The sequence below is a fragment of the Hydractinia symbiolongicarpus genome, chromosome 6 (genome assembly GCF_029227915.1).
Source record: "Hydractinia symbiolongicarpus strain clone_291-10 chromosome 6, HSymV2.1, whole genome shotgun sequence".
In the NCBI taxonomy this organism is placed as follows: Eukaryota; Metazoa; Cnidaria; class Hydrozoa; order Anthoathecata; family Hydractiniidae; genus Hydractinia; species Hydractinia symbiolongicarpus.
The window spans coordinates 12,697,017-12,710,035 of record NC_079880.1 but is presented as its reverse complement, the minus strand read 5'-3'; the positions used below and the strand labels follow the sequence as shown (position 1 = coordinate 12,710,035).

Here is a 13,019-nt window from a genome sequence, read left to right as displayed (position 1 = left end):
ATAGATCTTGAAACGCTGATCAAGAAAATGTATAGGATCGTGTATTTTTGACAAACGGTTGCAGAGATATTAGGGTTTGAAGGTTTTTTGATGACGTCATCAACCCGTCCATTCCCGAAACGGATTCAGGGACCCAGGTTTGGGAAACTTACCCAAATTGGTCAAAGGTGGTCCCTAGTTACCTACGCAGGAGATGACGTCAGTTATTTCCACCCGTTTCCAAGTTATTTAGCCTTAAATTTAAAAGTGCAATGCAATGGCTTCACTAATCTTAATATACTTTCCTTTGACGTCAATATTGCTTTAACGTCAAAGTTTGGTAATTTACAGAACAAATTTATAGACGATGTTTTATAGACTTTATCAAAGAAATTTTATCCACTTTGCAAAAGTCACAGACAGACAGAACTGGCGTATTATTATATAGACTAGTCGATAAAGACCCGTGGAGAAATCCACTTAGGCAATAGGACATTGAAAATGTTGGTTTGCTGTCGTCAGCATTGCAAATCCAAAAAAAAAAAAAAAATTGGCGAAATTTAGTTTATTCGTTGCCTGTAACGTGTAGAGGTTGAAACGCTGATCAAAATAATATAGGATCATAACTTTTCTACGAACAACAAAAGACATAAAAGGGTTTTAAAATTTTGCTGACGTCAGCAATGGCCCGTTAAAACGCAAAAAATTTTTTTCAGAAATTTATATTCCTGTTACCTTCATCGTATAGACCTTGAAACGATGATCAAGAAAATGTATAGGATCATATATCTTTGACAAACGGTTGCAGAGATATTAGGGTTTAAAGATTTTTTGATGACGTCATCAACCCGTCCATTCCAAAACGGATTCGGCGACCCAGGTTTGGGAAACTTACCCAAATTGGTCCAAGGTGGTCCCTAGTTACCCACGCGGTAAAAAATCATTGACGTCACCAACTCGTTTCCAAGTTATTTAGCCTCAAAGTTTTAGGTGCACTGTAATGGCTTCATTAATTTAATATAGGATATTGACGTTAAAGTGGTGTTATTGACGTCGCGCCGTAATGTCTGAATATTTACCATATTAGACATGCATTTTTCGGCAATATCAAAGGAAAATGAAGACATCCACTTTACCTGTCACAGAGACACGGAACTGGCGTATTATTATATAGACTAGTCGATAAGGCCCGTGGAGTAATCCACTTAGGCAGAGGGACAATGGAAAATATGCTTTTTTAGATTTTTTGCTGACGTCAGCAGTGCAGGTACAAAAAAAATTGGCGAAGTTTAGTTTATTCGTTGCCTGTAATGTGTAGAGGTTAAAACGCTGATCAAAATAATGTATAGGATCATATGTTTTCGACAAACGCTTAAGGAGATATAAGGTTTTAAAAATTTTGCTGACGTCAGCAATGAACCGTCAAAACCCAAAATTTTTTTTAAGTAATTCGTAAACCTGTTGCCTTCATCGTATAGATCTTGAAGCACTGATTAAGAAAATGTATAGGATCATGTACTTTTGGTAAACGGTTGCAGAGATATTAGGATTTGAAGGTTTTTCGATGACGTCATCAACCCGTCCATTCCGAAACGGATTCGGGGACCCAGGTTTGGGAAAATTACCCAATTTGGTCCTAGTTGGTCCCTAGTTACCCACGCGGTGAAAAATCATTGACGTCACCACCTCGTTTCCAAGTTATTTGGCCTCAAAGTTTTAGGTGCACTGTAATGGCTTCATTAATTTAATATAGGATACTAGCTGTTTCCCGTGGAAGAATCCACTGTATTCCATTTAATTTATGTAGCAGATATATGTCCATCAAAAAACAAACAATACAGCAGTGCGCATCTTACATCTGCATTATTATATAAATGACCAAAAAAATTAAAGGTTTTCAACAACTGCAGTATATATGTGACATTTAAAATCTAAATCTACTAAAATTACTGCTCTGACCATCTGACAAATGCGAAAATTATTCGGAAAAAAGTTTTTAAAAGCATTTCAACATACATCTCACCCATAAAATTTAAATCACTCAAAACGTCACATATATACAAAAAAGCTGATCAATGTCAAACACAAATCTCTCTCATTGTATATGTTAAAATCAGTTAGTTTATTGCAAACCCTGCCAAAGGTTGACACAAAATGTGAAAAGTAAACAATAAATTTTGCCTAAGTAGAAATTTTTATCTAAGGTGTTAAAAAGGCATTTGCAAGGATAAATTATAATGCAATAAAACATTATTTGATATATTGCATACGGTCCTTCCTCACCAAACTTTAGACAAAATGCCAACAAAATAACATTGTTTAAATCTAAAATTAATAAAGTCCTTTTAGCAATTTGCATGCTGTTTTACCATCAATAAAGTAAACAAAATTTCAAATCTCACATAGTATTCTGTCACAAATTTTCATAAAATATATATATAAGTCATAATGAGTCATGTTAAACAACAGCAATCAATCTGTATATAAGTTCATTTTATGTCAATTTTTGCACCAATTTTGCAACACAAAATACAAATTCTAAATAATACTAAAATCTCTTATTTTGGTCCTTCACATACCGACGGTCTCCCACAAAAGTTTAATCAAAATGTAAAAAATGAGAGGTAACAACAAAATCAAAGTTTGCAAAATTTAATTATTTCGGTACATATACTCTAAAACAATATTTTAATCCAAAATGCCAAAGAAAAACAGTTTGCAACAAAAATCAGTTATTTCGATAATATTGCATACACTCTTTCCTCACAAAAGCTTCACAAACTGTAAAAAAAAGAATGGTTGTAGGAAGTGCTTCTGATTCAACAAAAAAAGTTTTTTTGACATATTGCATCTAGCCCTTACCCATTAAATCTTACACAAAATTTCCAAAACTATATACGATTTAGAACACATCAAATTTAAATCGAGAAGGATCAGTCATTTCGATATATTGCACGGAGTCCTCCCCAGTAAGAATTTATACAAAATATAGAAAAACAAAGCTTGCAAGGTGAAAAATTGAATTCTTCTTCTGTGTATATATATATGGTCCTTCCTCGCAAAATTAACATAAAATGTCAAAAAGGTTCAGATATAACATCTAACACAACAAAAATCAGTTCTATCAGTATATGTCATGCCATTGTCTTCCACCAAATGTTCCCCTTAAAGTTTCACAGACACAGCCTGTAAATTAAAAACAACTAAGATCAGGTATTTTGGTCTATTTCATACCATTCTGTTCCAAATAACTTATAAAATGTAAAAATTGAGTGGTAAAACAGAAATTTGCAAAATTCAATTTTTTTATATGCATGTATATTATATGCCTTCTACAACAATAAGTTAATTCAAAATGTCAAAAAGAAGAAAAAAATAGCTTACAAAGAGTATAAAATTGAAATCAACAAAGTAGCTTTTTTGGTGTATTAAATATAAGCCATATGCACAAAAGTTTACACTAAATGTAAGAAAATGGTTGTGTTTAGTAATTCTAAATTCAGTTCTTTTAGCATGCTGATTAAGGTTTTTGCCCACAAATTCTTACATGAAAATGTCAAAACCACAATTTGAAACAAATTAAATTTACATTTTAAAAATAAGTAATTTCTGAACTTTATTTTCAGAATATTTGGAGGAAAAGAACTTCGCAAACCAAAAAAAAACCAGGAAACTGTTTAAAATTTTCAGGGTTAGCTAATAACGTTTGATGGGTTTTGTGGGAATATATATACTGGGAATCTTTAGTTTAAAGCTAGCATTAGCTAGCTACAGCAGCTAATAGCTAGCCACTTAAATATAAACTGGAGACTTAGCTAGGTATAAAGAACATGGCTACATATATATATATATTCCTAGCTAGCTAGCTAGTTGTTGGTGGTGGTTGGCTTTTTATGATGCTAGCTATAAAACATGTCTGGCAACAATAATATAATCAAAACTGAACATAAAACATGAAAAAACCTTACAGAACCTTGCTATGATTAATTTATAAAACCATGCTCTTCTTCAAATGTTTTTTTAAAGATTTATTTTGAATGAAAGAGTAGAGAATACTCAAAAAGAACAGCCATCTTTTTCGTAAACACATTTTCCGTTTTATGCTAGGAACTTCATTTAACAGTCCGTATGCTTTGTGAATATCTAATACCGTTTCATATGTAGCGATACCTATATATATATATGCTAACATAGAGTTTTTTGGCATAAGGGTATATATATATTTATATCGTTATTAGCAGCGGGTTATATATTTACACCTTATGTGCGATTTCTATGAAGTACATCCCTAATCTTTTTAGTTAAATTTTAGCGTACAGCCACGTCATAAGAAAGTGACCCGTGATTTCCGTGTCGTGGACTCACAGTTTTACTCACGCAAGGGAATTAATATATAAGATTAACGTTAAAGTAGTGTTATTTTCGTCGCGTCGTAACGTCAGAAAATTTAACATATTAGACATGCATTTTTCGGCAACATCAAAGGAAAATGAAGACATCCACTTTGCATGTTACAGACACACGGAACTGGCGTATTATTATAGAGACTAGTCGATAAGGCCCGTGGAGAAATCCACTTAGGCAGAAGGACAATGGGAAAATAGGTTCTTTTAGATGTTTTTCTGACGTCAGCAGTGCATATACAAAAAAATGTTCTTAAAATCTTACACAAAATGTCAAATATCAAATCGCATTATATCCTCCACACAAATCCTACACAAAATAAAAAAGAACAGCTTGCAAGGTGTAAAATCTAGTTGATAAAAAGTTACAACAACGACACTCAAACATCGACACTCACAACACTAAACTCACAAAACCGACAGTAAGAAGACCGACAGTTACAACACCAACAGTCACAACACGGATAATAACAAAGTCAGAAATAACGCATCTCAAATATGTATATACATCTTATAAGTGATTATGTTGAAAACCCTCAGTATTTCTTTCTGAAGTGTCAAAAAGGAGGCCTCCAAGAGTTAGCACAAATCAACAAAAATAACTTTTTTACACAGTTTAAATATTGTTTTTCCCTTACGCTTATACAAAAATATGAAAAAGCCATAGTTTGGAAAACATCAAATTTAAATCTAGAAAAATCAGTCATTTCAGTTGCATACCATCCTCTCCCACAAAAATTTACACAAAATGTAAAAATCAACCAGTTAAGAACACAAAAATCTCTTTTAGTTCCGTACTGCCCTTTACCAACAATTTTAAACATAAATGTCAAAAAATCAATGAGCAAAGAATAAACTTGAATCAACAAAGATTATGTGTAGAGCTTGAAACACTAATCAAAATAATGTATAGAATCAAGTACAACACTTACAATAATACAGTAATAAAGTCAGAAATAAGACATCTCAAATATTTACTTCGTTGAAAACCTTTAATATTTCAATCAGAAGTGTCAAAAAACATCAAATTTATATCTGGAAAATCATTTATTCGATTACATACTATCCTGTATCCCAAAAATATATATACACAAATTGTAAAAATTAACAGGTTAAGAACACAAAAAAATTTTCCTTAGTATGATGATCTGTAGTTACCTTTACCAACCATTTTAAACGTGAATGTCAAAAATAAATAAGGAGTAAATTTGAATCAACAAAGATATTATTTTTGGAAAACAAAGTGCATATACGGTCCATCTTCCCAAAAGTTAACACAAAATGTAAAACAGATCGGTTTTTAAGGAGCACATCCAAATCAACAAATATCAGTTCATTTAGCATGTTCTATATTGCTATTGTCCATAAACCTTCTACACAAAGGTTATGAAACACATCAAATTATAGAAAAATCAGGCATTTCAAAAAATATAAAAAACAAAAAAGTTTTTTCATCATCACCAAACACAGTTATATATTACCACAATTATAAAAATCTTAACAAAAACGTGAAACCATGGACTTTTCTTCCAGCAAAAATGACATCACATGCAGTTTAATTCTCCCCAACAAAAGTTTATAATACGAACTATGAAGAAGCCAACAGCTTACATAACAGCCTTCAGTGGAGGCCAATTCTACAAAATTTGTGCTTTCAGTATATTTGCATGTGGTCTTTTTTCCACAAAAAAAAGAAAATTTTAAAAAACAGCAGTTTGCAACACAAACAAAAACACGAACAACCTTCCCAAACCGAACGAACATCCTCTCTAAATTAAAATAAAGTCAAAAACCCATGTAAATTTCCAATCAAATGTCTACACCCCCCTGAAAAAATAACCTGGCATTTTACATGTAGGCTAACGAAAGTTAAACAGGATGTCAGAAAAAAAACAATAAAAAAAATAAACACGCACGCTTTAAATTCTGGAAAAAAAAATTCCACTTGTCATATTGCACGTGGTCCCTTTGTAAAGTTTACAGGAAATGCGAAAAGAAATATAAAATACATCTGCAAAAGTTCAAGTCTTTAAAGATTTCGTATCGTGCTCATAAAAGAAAAGAAGTTAAGGAAACTAAGGTAGCTATAGATAATTAAAAAAAAGGAATAACAATATAAGTCATAGGTTAGAGCTAGCCATGGGATGAGAGGAGCGCAGGCATTGGAGAGGCCAACATTAGCTAGCTAACAGTAGCTAAGACCCCCAGTTAAATATACTTAACCTGGGAACACTTAGCTAAAACTAAAGCTAGCTATTTATGCTTAGTAAAACACATATAAAGAGAAACAATAGTAATGTAAAAATAATAACATAACAGTGAGCAGTAAGTTCAACAAACCAAAGTTTTCCGTTTGTTAGTCAGCTAACAGCTTTATGTAGCATTTTGAATTTTAGGACAAACACATTAGTTACGCACCAGGGGATACATTAATTATGCAACAAAAACATAAACAAATATGGTGGCTAGGTTTGTTTTTAAAAAAGCGCCAAAATATAAAACTTCAAGAATTTGAGGCTTTTCTTGGAAAATGCGAGTCTGCTTGCTCCAGTGACATAAAAACTAAACGTCTAAAAACATCAAAGTTCTTACTATTATTGATTTTAAATCCACTTCAAACTCTAGCCTTTATTTTCTAATTCTAACTTTACTACTTTACTTCTAGCTCTAGCTACCACTTCTTAATTCACTTCTTGGACTTTTCTTTCTCTGAATTACTTTTTGCACTTTTTTCAAGACGAAGGGACCGTTCTTTTTTTGTTGTTGTTTTCGGTGTCGAGGGACACTATTTTTGTACAGAAAGCCGTTAAATTTATTTCGGCAAATCAAGTTGATCCATTTTGATCACGTGATGTAAACAAAGTAAACCTGCTAGCAAAATGGATATAACTTCTTCGGAGACTTGAAAGGAAATTTCGGCTACATCAAAGGAAAATGAACACATCCACTTTGCCTGTCACAGACAGACGGACACACTTAGCGTATTATTATAAGAGATTAAAAGTGTTTTCTTCGCCATAGTAAAATTATTATATACCAGAACATACAAAAATGCACAATGAAACATACGAAACTTTTCGGTGTTACTTACCTTACCTGACGATTCAGTTTTGTATTATTAACTTGCATACTATTATATGTGGCATTAATATTGGGACTGAACACAGGTTACCTGCATAAATTGTTATGATATTAAACTTGATTTTGCGCAAAATATTAAGTTTTTAAAGTTTAAAGTCAGTTTTATCTGCTTGTGTCACAACGTTGTTTTATCTTAGGCTTTTGGCTAACATTAGAGGTTCTTTCATATTTAGAATGTTTAGATCATATCATTTTTCAACAGCAAACAATGACATAAAAACACGTACATGATAAATTCGTTCATCATATGTGACGTTTTTATGTCATTATTTTCTTATTCACTTTGTTCAACCGAAAATAACCTCTTGATACACTTTCACCATTAGACAGAATTTTTTCACTGTGAATCATCTAACCCGTAGCTACGAATAAAATTGACTTGTGAGTAAAAATGGGTGGGAAGTTCTATTAAAGCATGCGCTATCAAGCGCATACGTATCTTGCCTCGATTACTACGAAAATAAGTTACATTATTGTTTTGATCATATAACAATTTGCTTCTTAAAATTAAATTTTTCCTATCAACATGCAAATCCCATTTAGATTAAAACTTAGGATAGGCATTTGGATACGTATTTTTCTTATATTGTCGAGGAGCGTTGCGAGCTACATCAGCCCAGCGATTATGAATTTCCAAGTTCCAAAGTGGCTGTAATCTTGTTCTCAGATGCACCAGCTGTCCCGAGGTGCATTGCGAAAATTCAAAATGGTGTCCCTGTCGATGAAATATTACGGCCTAAAACGGTAATGAGATCAAAATTTTATTTAATATTACCATCATGTTCCGCATTGTAAAAAACAAAGCAATTTTAATTTTTGATCCAAAACAAAAATAATTTTCCATGAATAGAACAAATTGAGACTGCTTTTAGAAGTTGTGTTCATACTATTAAAAAAAACAAATTAAAGTTATTTGCACATCAGGTTTAACTAGCTCTTATTAAAATATCGTGTGTAAAGTAAATCATTATTCACAATCGATGGATACCATCATCCGTCAAATGTGAGTCAGTACCAACCTCGATACCAGGTCCTGTTGTCTCTTTTTGCATATTGGACGGCGGGACAAACATGGCCCTGATAGAGGCTGGCAAAAAATCTGTAATTTTCGCAGATTTCTAATTAATGCACTCGTGTCTCGTTTATCCGGTTTGCTCCCTAGTCTTTGGTGAGCGAGTTTCAATTTAATTATTAGGGTCCGGACTTTATTGTGATCGGTGGAAACGTAACTTCTTAGTAAAGAATGTACCGGGAAGACTTAGGTTGTTATGACTCTAAAGTATATATTGATGTTTTAAAGCGTATATATATTTTACATTTTGCCTGAAACCAAAGCAAATTATATATTTCCAGGCTTTTGTTTAAGGGCAATGATGTGGTGGCACTTTTGCCTAGTAGAATTGGAAAATCAATTATTTTTCATTTACTTGCTGACCTTTCCTAGTTAAAAATGAAAAAAATATTGTTTTGGTCAACACCTAAATTCCATTCTAAATGGTCAGGTAGAATACTTGAATGAAATTGTTTTTCTGCTGCTGTATTGAACTTGGAACAGTGGAAGTTTGAGGCAGATGAGAGCTTGTTTGGAATTAGTGATGCAATGAAGGAAAACGACAAAAATATTAAAGGGAACCCAATGTATAAAATTATGTTGGGCTTATATTATAAAGCTCTAAATGTTGGTTAACAAGTCTTTTTAATTTCTTTAAAATACTCTTTTTGTTCTCAAGCTATTAACATTTAAAAAATTTTAGAGTTAATTAGCTGCATAAATTATGATGTAATATTTAAGCTATAGCAAATCTTGACAATTTCTGTCATTAGTTTATCAATATTGCTAAATATCTTTGTGAACATTGTTTTGTGATTTAATATAGCGAGCTCTATTTATATATATAATATAGCTTTATAATCTCCTGCAATGGGTGAAATCTGTTTAATCAGCATGGCAAATGCATGCAATCCCTTATCTGTGTTTTCGTTTATGTAGCTAGCTACGCTTACTTTATATTCTAATGTTCAGTAGTAATAATAATAATAATTAACAAAGTAGTACCTATCTATCTGTACCTATCTTTTTACACGCTTGTTTTAGCTAGCTAGGCATTGTCATGGCTGGTTGCTATTATTAATCTGATCGTAAGCAGCATGTAGCTACCCACAAGTACATCTAAGTGAAGAGTAAACTAGGTACTTCAATCTAATTGAAATTCTAGATATTTTTGGCAAAATATTTTTCTATGATACAAAACATGTCAACCTCGTCCCCAGGGCTTGTTAGGCTTTTTATATTTGGACGGCCTTGTCCAAATATAAAAAGCCTAACAAGCCCTGGGGACGAGGTTGAAAACATGTATGCACAGTGTCGGCTATCTTTATTGTTTACAGTTAATCTCAGCATGAATATTTCACAGACCGAGTGACTTTTTATCTTTCGCATAATTAGGTGAAAAGTCTCGACCAATCAAGGATCTTCTTCGTCAGACCTATAAATAAGCGCAGCGCCAATAAGAGACAAAAAGTCCGGGAAACGAGGTTGATTCAGTATGTAAAATATAACCTGGGTACGAAATTTAAGTCTACTTTGTGTTACGTTAACGTATTAATTTTAACTGTAGTATAGTGACCATTATTATTTTTTAATTTTTAATTGTAAGTGTAAACCAATAAGCACAGACGTCCATTGTTCCCTTCTGAGAATATAATAGAACAATTTGTGGCATGAACCATACGCCTTTATTTTGTGCCAGCTTTTCATGAATGTTAAGATGGCGAACGTGTGGAAATTTTGTTGTGAAGTTGTTTTAATACTTGTGGTTGCTAAAGGTATATATATTATGAAGGAACCAGATAAAAAAACACAGATGGGATGATAAACGGAATATTTTTTATTTTTAGAAACTTTGGGTGGTTGCACACAAGATGGATTGTCTTATAAATGCGAAAGTGAAGTTGATGGAAAAACTACAAGTGTTGGTGTAACATTGGTAAATTGCAAGCCACCAAAAATTAAAATTGAACTGACCATTGAAGCGATAGAACTTAGTTATGAAAAAGAATTTGACTCTTCAACAGATATTCCAATCCCCGGAGCATCACTTGGTGGACTGGCTGGTCTGTACATTAATGTTCAGTTGAAAGATGACTCTAACGATAACATACACATAAAGGTATGTTATATGTCTTAAATGTCTGTCCTTTTCTTGATATTTCATGTTCTGCTTTGTGAACTTTTTTTTTAATTATTCCTGTTGTTTGTCCTTTTTTTTTCTTCACTTACTTCCTTTAGTCTGGCTATTGTTTACTATTTCCTTTATTTTTTGAAAGATTAAGTCGTTTATAAAATGTTGTACATGAAAAGGTACGTGCATTGGCAACTTGGTTAATAAAGAGGCATCGGCGTTTCTTCTTATTTAGCTCTGCTTACATGCAGAAGTAATAAAGTACATTTCTCCTTGTAACCTCATGGTATTTTTGGCCATGAAAAAAAATAATAACAAACATTCCTCTATGCTGGAATTTATAAGTTTGCGTAAACTAAAAAGTTCGAGGGGAGCTCACAAATCTAGGAGTAAGAAAGGGCGAAAAGAGGCGCAAAAAAAGGCGCAAAAAAGTGATTAAAACTTGTAAATGCAGCATGTGGGCATAGTTGGTACCAGAATTACCCAGAATCCTGAGACATTCACAAATCTGTTTGTTTTGCCAGCCAGTCAAGAACTTTGATTATTTTGATGCGTGTGACCAAGCTTTATTGTCCTGCAATAGCCATCGTTAACATATCTAGCCAAGCATGCAAATGACTCAAATTATATAGCAATTCATTATTGGTTTCTGACGTCGTGAAATTACCGACTTAATAACACCCTAAATATTTCTTTTTAAAATCAACAACAGCTTAAACATCCTAATTTCGTTGCCAACGATACATATCTTGACGTAATGGAACCACCGGATTATTTTAGAATTTTTTAACTTTTTAGATCAACCTACGAGTAAAGACCCTCATTTTCACAGCAACAATACCAGTTATGGACGAACGTGTTGCACACAATGATTGCAACGGTAAGTTACTCAAAGAAAGGCCAAGAAAGCAAGTTTCTAGTGCTAGTTATGCTTAGCCTTACACGACAAATTTTGGTTAGGTATGCTTTACACGACGAATTTGAAAAATATATTTCTATAGTGCAAAGCTATTCAGAGTGAATTTGTCTTGTGTACATTGTAATTAAGTGTTTTCCAATTCTGTCGTCTTAAAGATCAAAGATCTCAAATAGCAATGCTTTACTCTAGCCTTGTGACGTCCAATTGAAGCAATAATATTGTAGCTGTGCCAACTTACAGATTTTGTTCTCTTTTTTAGAATTTCTTGCGTGGTGGTATTCACAAAGTCAAACGATAAGAATTGTTATCATAGTTGGAGCAATCGCACTGGTGATTGCATTAATCTCGTGTTGCTGTCGTTGTTATCGTCGTCGTCAACGAACACAATTTGTCATGGCACCAGCAATGTCACCAGCCAACATCATGGTTGTAAATACATCAAATAATATGCAAACGACAGCGCCACCGCCATATACCTCAAGCTCTAAGCTTCCCTATTCCAAATTACAAGAATACAATTGACGAAGCTTTACTCCAAATCACGTTGTATGAACTCCGGATCATATAACTGTAGATACAAATTGTACGAAGTTGTTCCTATTTGTTATTTAATGAGTTTTTAGAAAGTTAGAATGTTTAGGAAGGGTTGAATCATTTAAGTTTTAACTAATTTTTACCTGAGAACATTGATTTTTTGAAGAATATGAAGAAATTAATTTGACATGTATAAACCAGGAGCGTCGAGTGATTTCAACCTTGTTCCCATGTCAGAACTTGACAATACCTGTATACTACTATTTTTTATTTAACATTTTATCGCAGGAAGGAGGAAAGTGGTGTAGAATCCAAACTCTGGAAAGTCTGGGTACAATTTGCGATTTGTGAGTCATCCCTGTGTGCCCGTATTTTATTGCATCGGTAATGTTATCATTATTGACCGTTAGTGGGGCTTTATGAGGGTCCAGAGTCATAGAAGAGAGAAAAATAAAACACATTGCTTATTCATATATTAGGATCAGAAGATTTCAGGGGACGCGGCAGCAAGATGGCGCATGTTTTACATAAATTTTTATAATACTTTTATATGGAGTACTTGTTATGTAGCTAACGATTAGAAATTAGTTTTAAATAAAAAACACAGTTAACTTTTTTTTTCAATTCCTTTCTTGTTTTTTCCGTGTGTTTTCTTTAAAACAATGAGCAAACGTGATTATTGAAGTGCGCAAGAACTAGAGTATCGATAGTTGTCTAGGTGAACGAGTGAAATTTAAATATAAAAGAGTCATGGCGTACCAACCCAGCCACTATCTCCTTCATGAGTACCCTCTCTTATGCTCTTATCGCTTACCCATGTTAGAAAAGATACAAAATGCCTCAGTTGCATTGAAGTGAATA

General features: G+C 33.0%; 1 protein-coding gene across 1 annotated transcript; it reads left to right on the top strand.

Moving 5' to 3' along the window:
* The first annotated feature begins 10,189 nt into the window (after positions 1–10,189).
* Positions 10,190–12,782, top strand: LOC130647038 (uncharacterized). Its single transcript, XM_057452752.1, has 4 exons — positions 10,190–10,349; positions 10,422–10,693; positions 11,504–11,585; positions 11,884–12,782. The coding sequence occupies exons 1-4, from the start codon at positions 10,280–10,282 to the stop codon at positions 12,144–12,146; spliced, it is 687 nt and encodes a 228-aa protein (XP_057308735.1). The 5' UTR covers positions 10,190–10,279; the 3' UTR covers positions 12,147–12,782.
* The last annotated feature ends 237 nt before the right edge of the window (positions 12,783–13,019 follow it).

Excerpts from the sequence above, each read along its gene's own strand:
- LOC130647038 (XM_057452752.1), top strand. The coding sequence starts at position 10,280 with ATGAATGTTAAGATGGCGAACGTGTGGAAATTTTGTTGTGAAGTTGTT. Across the intron at positions 10,350-10,421 it reads AATACTTGTGGTTGCTAAAG|AAACTTTGGGTGGTTGCACA; the intron begins GTATATATATTA and ends TTTTATTTTTAG. Across the intron at positions 10,694-11,503 it reads ACGATAACATACACATAAAG|ATCAACCTACGAGTAAAGAC; the intron begins GTATGTTATATG and ends TTAACTTTTTAG.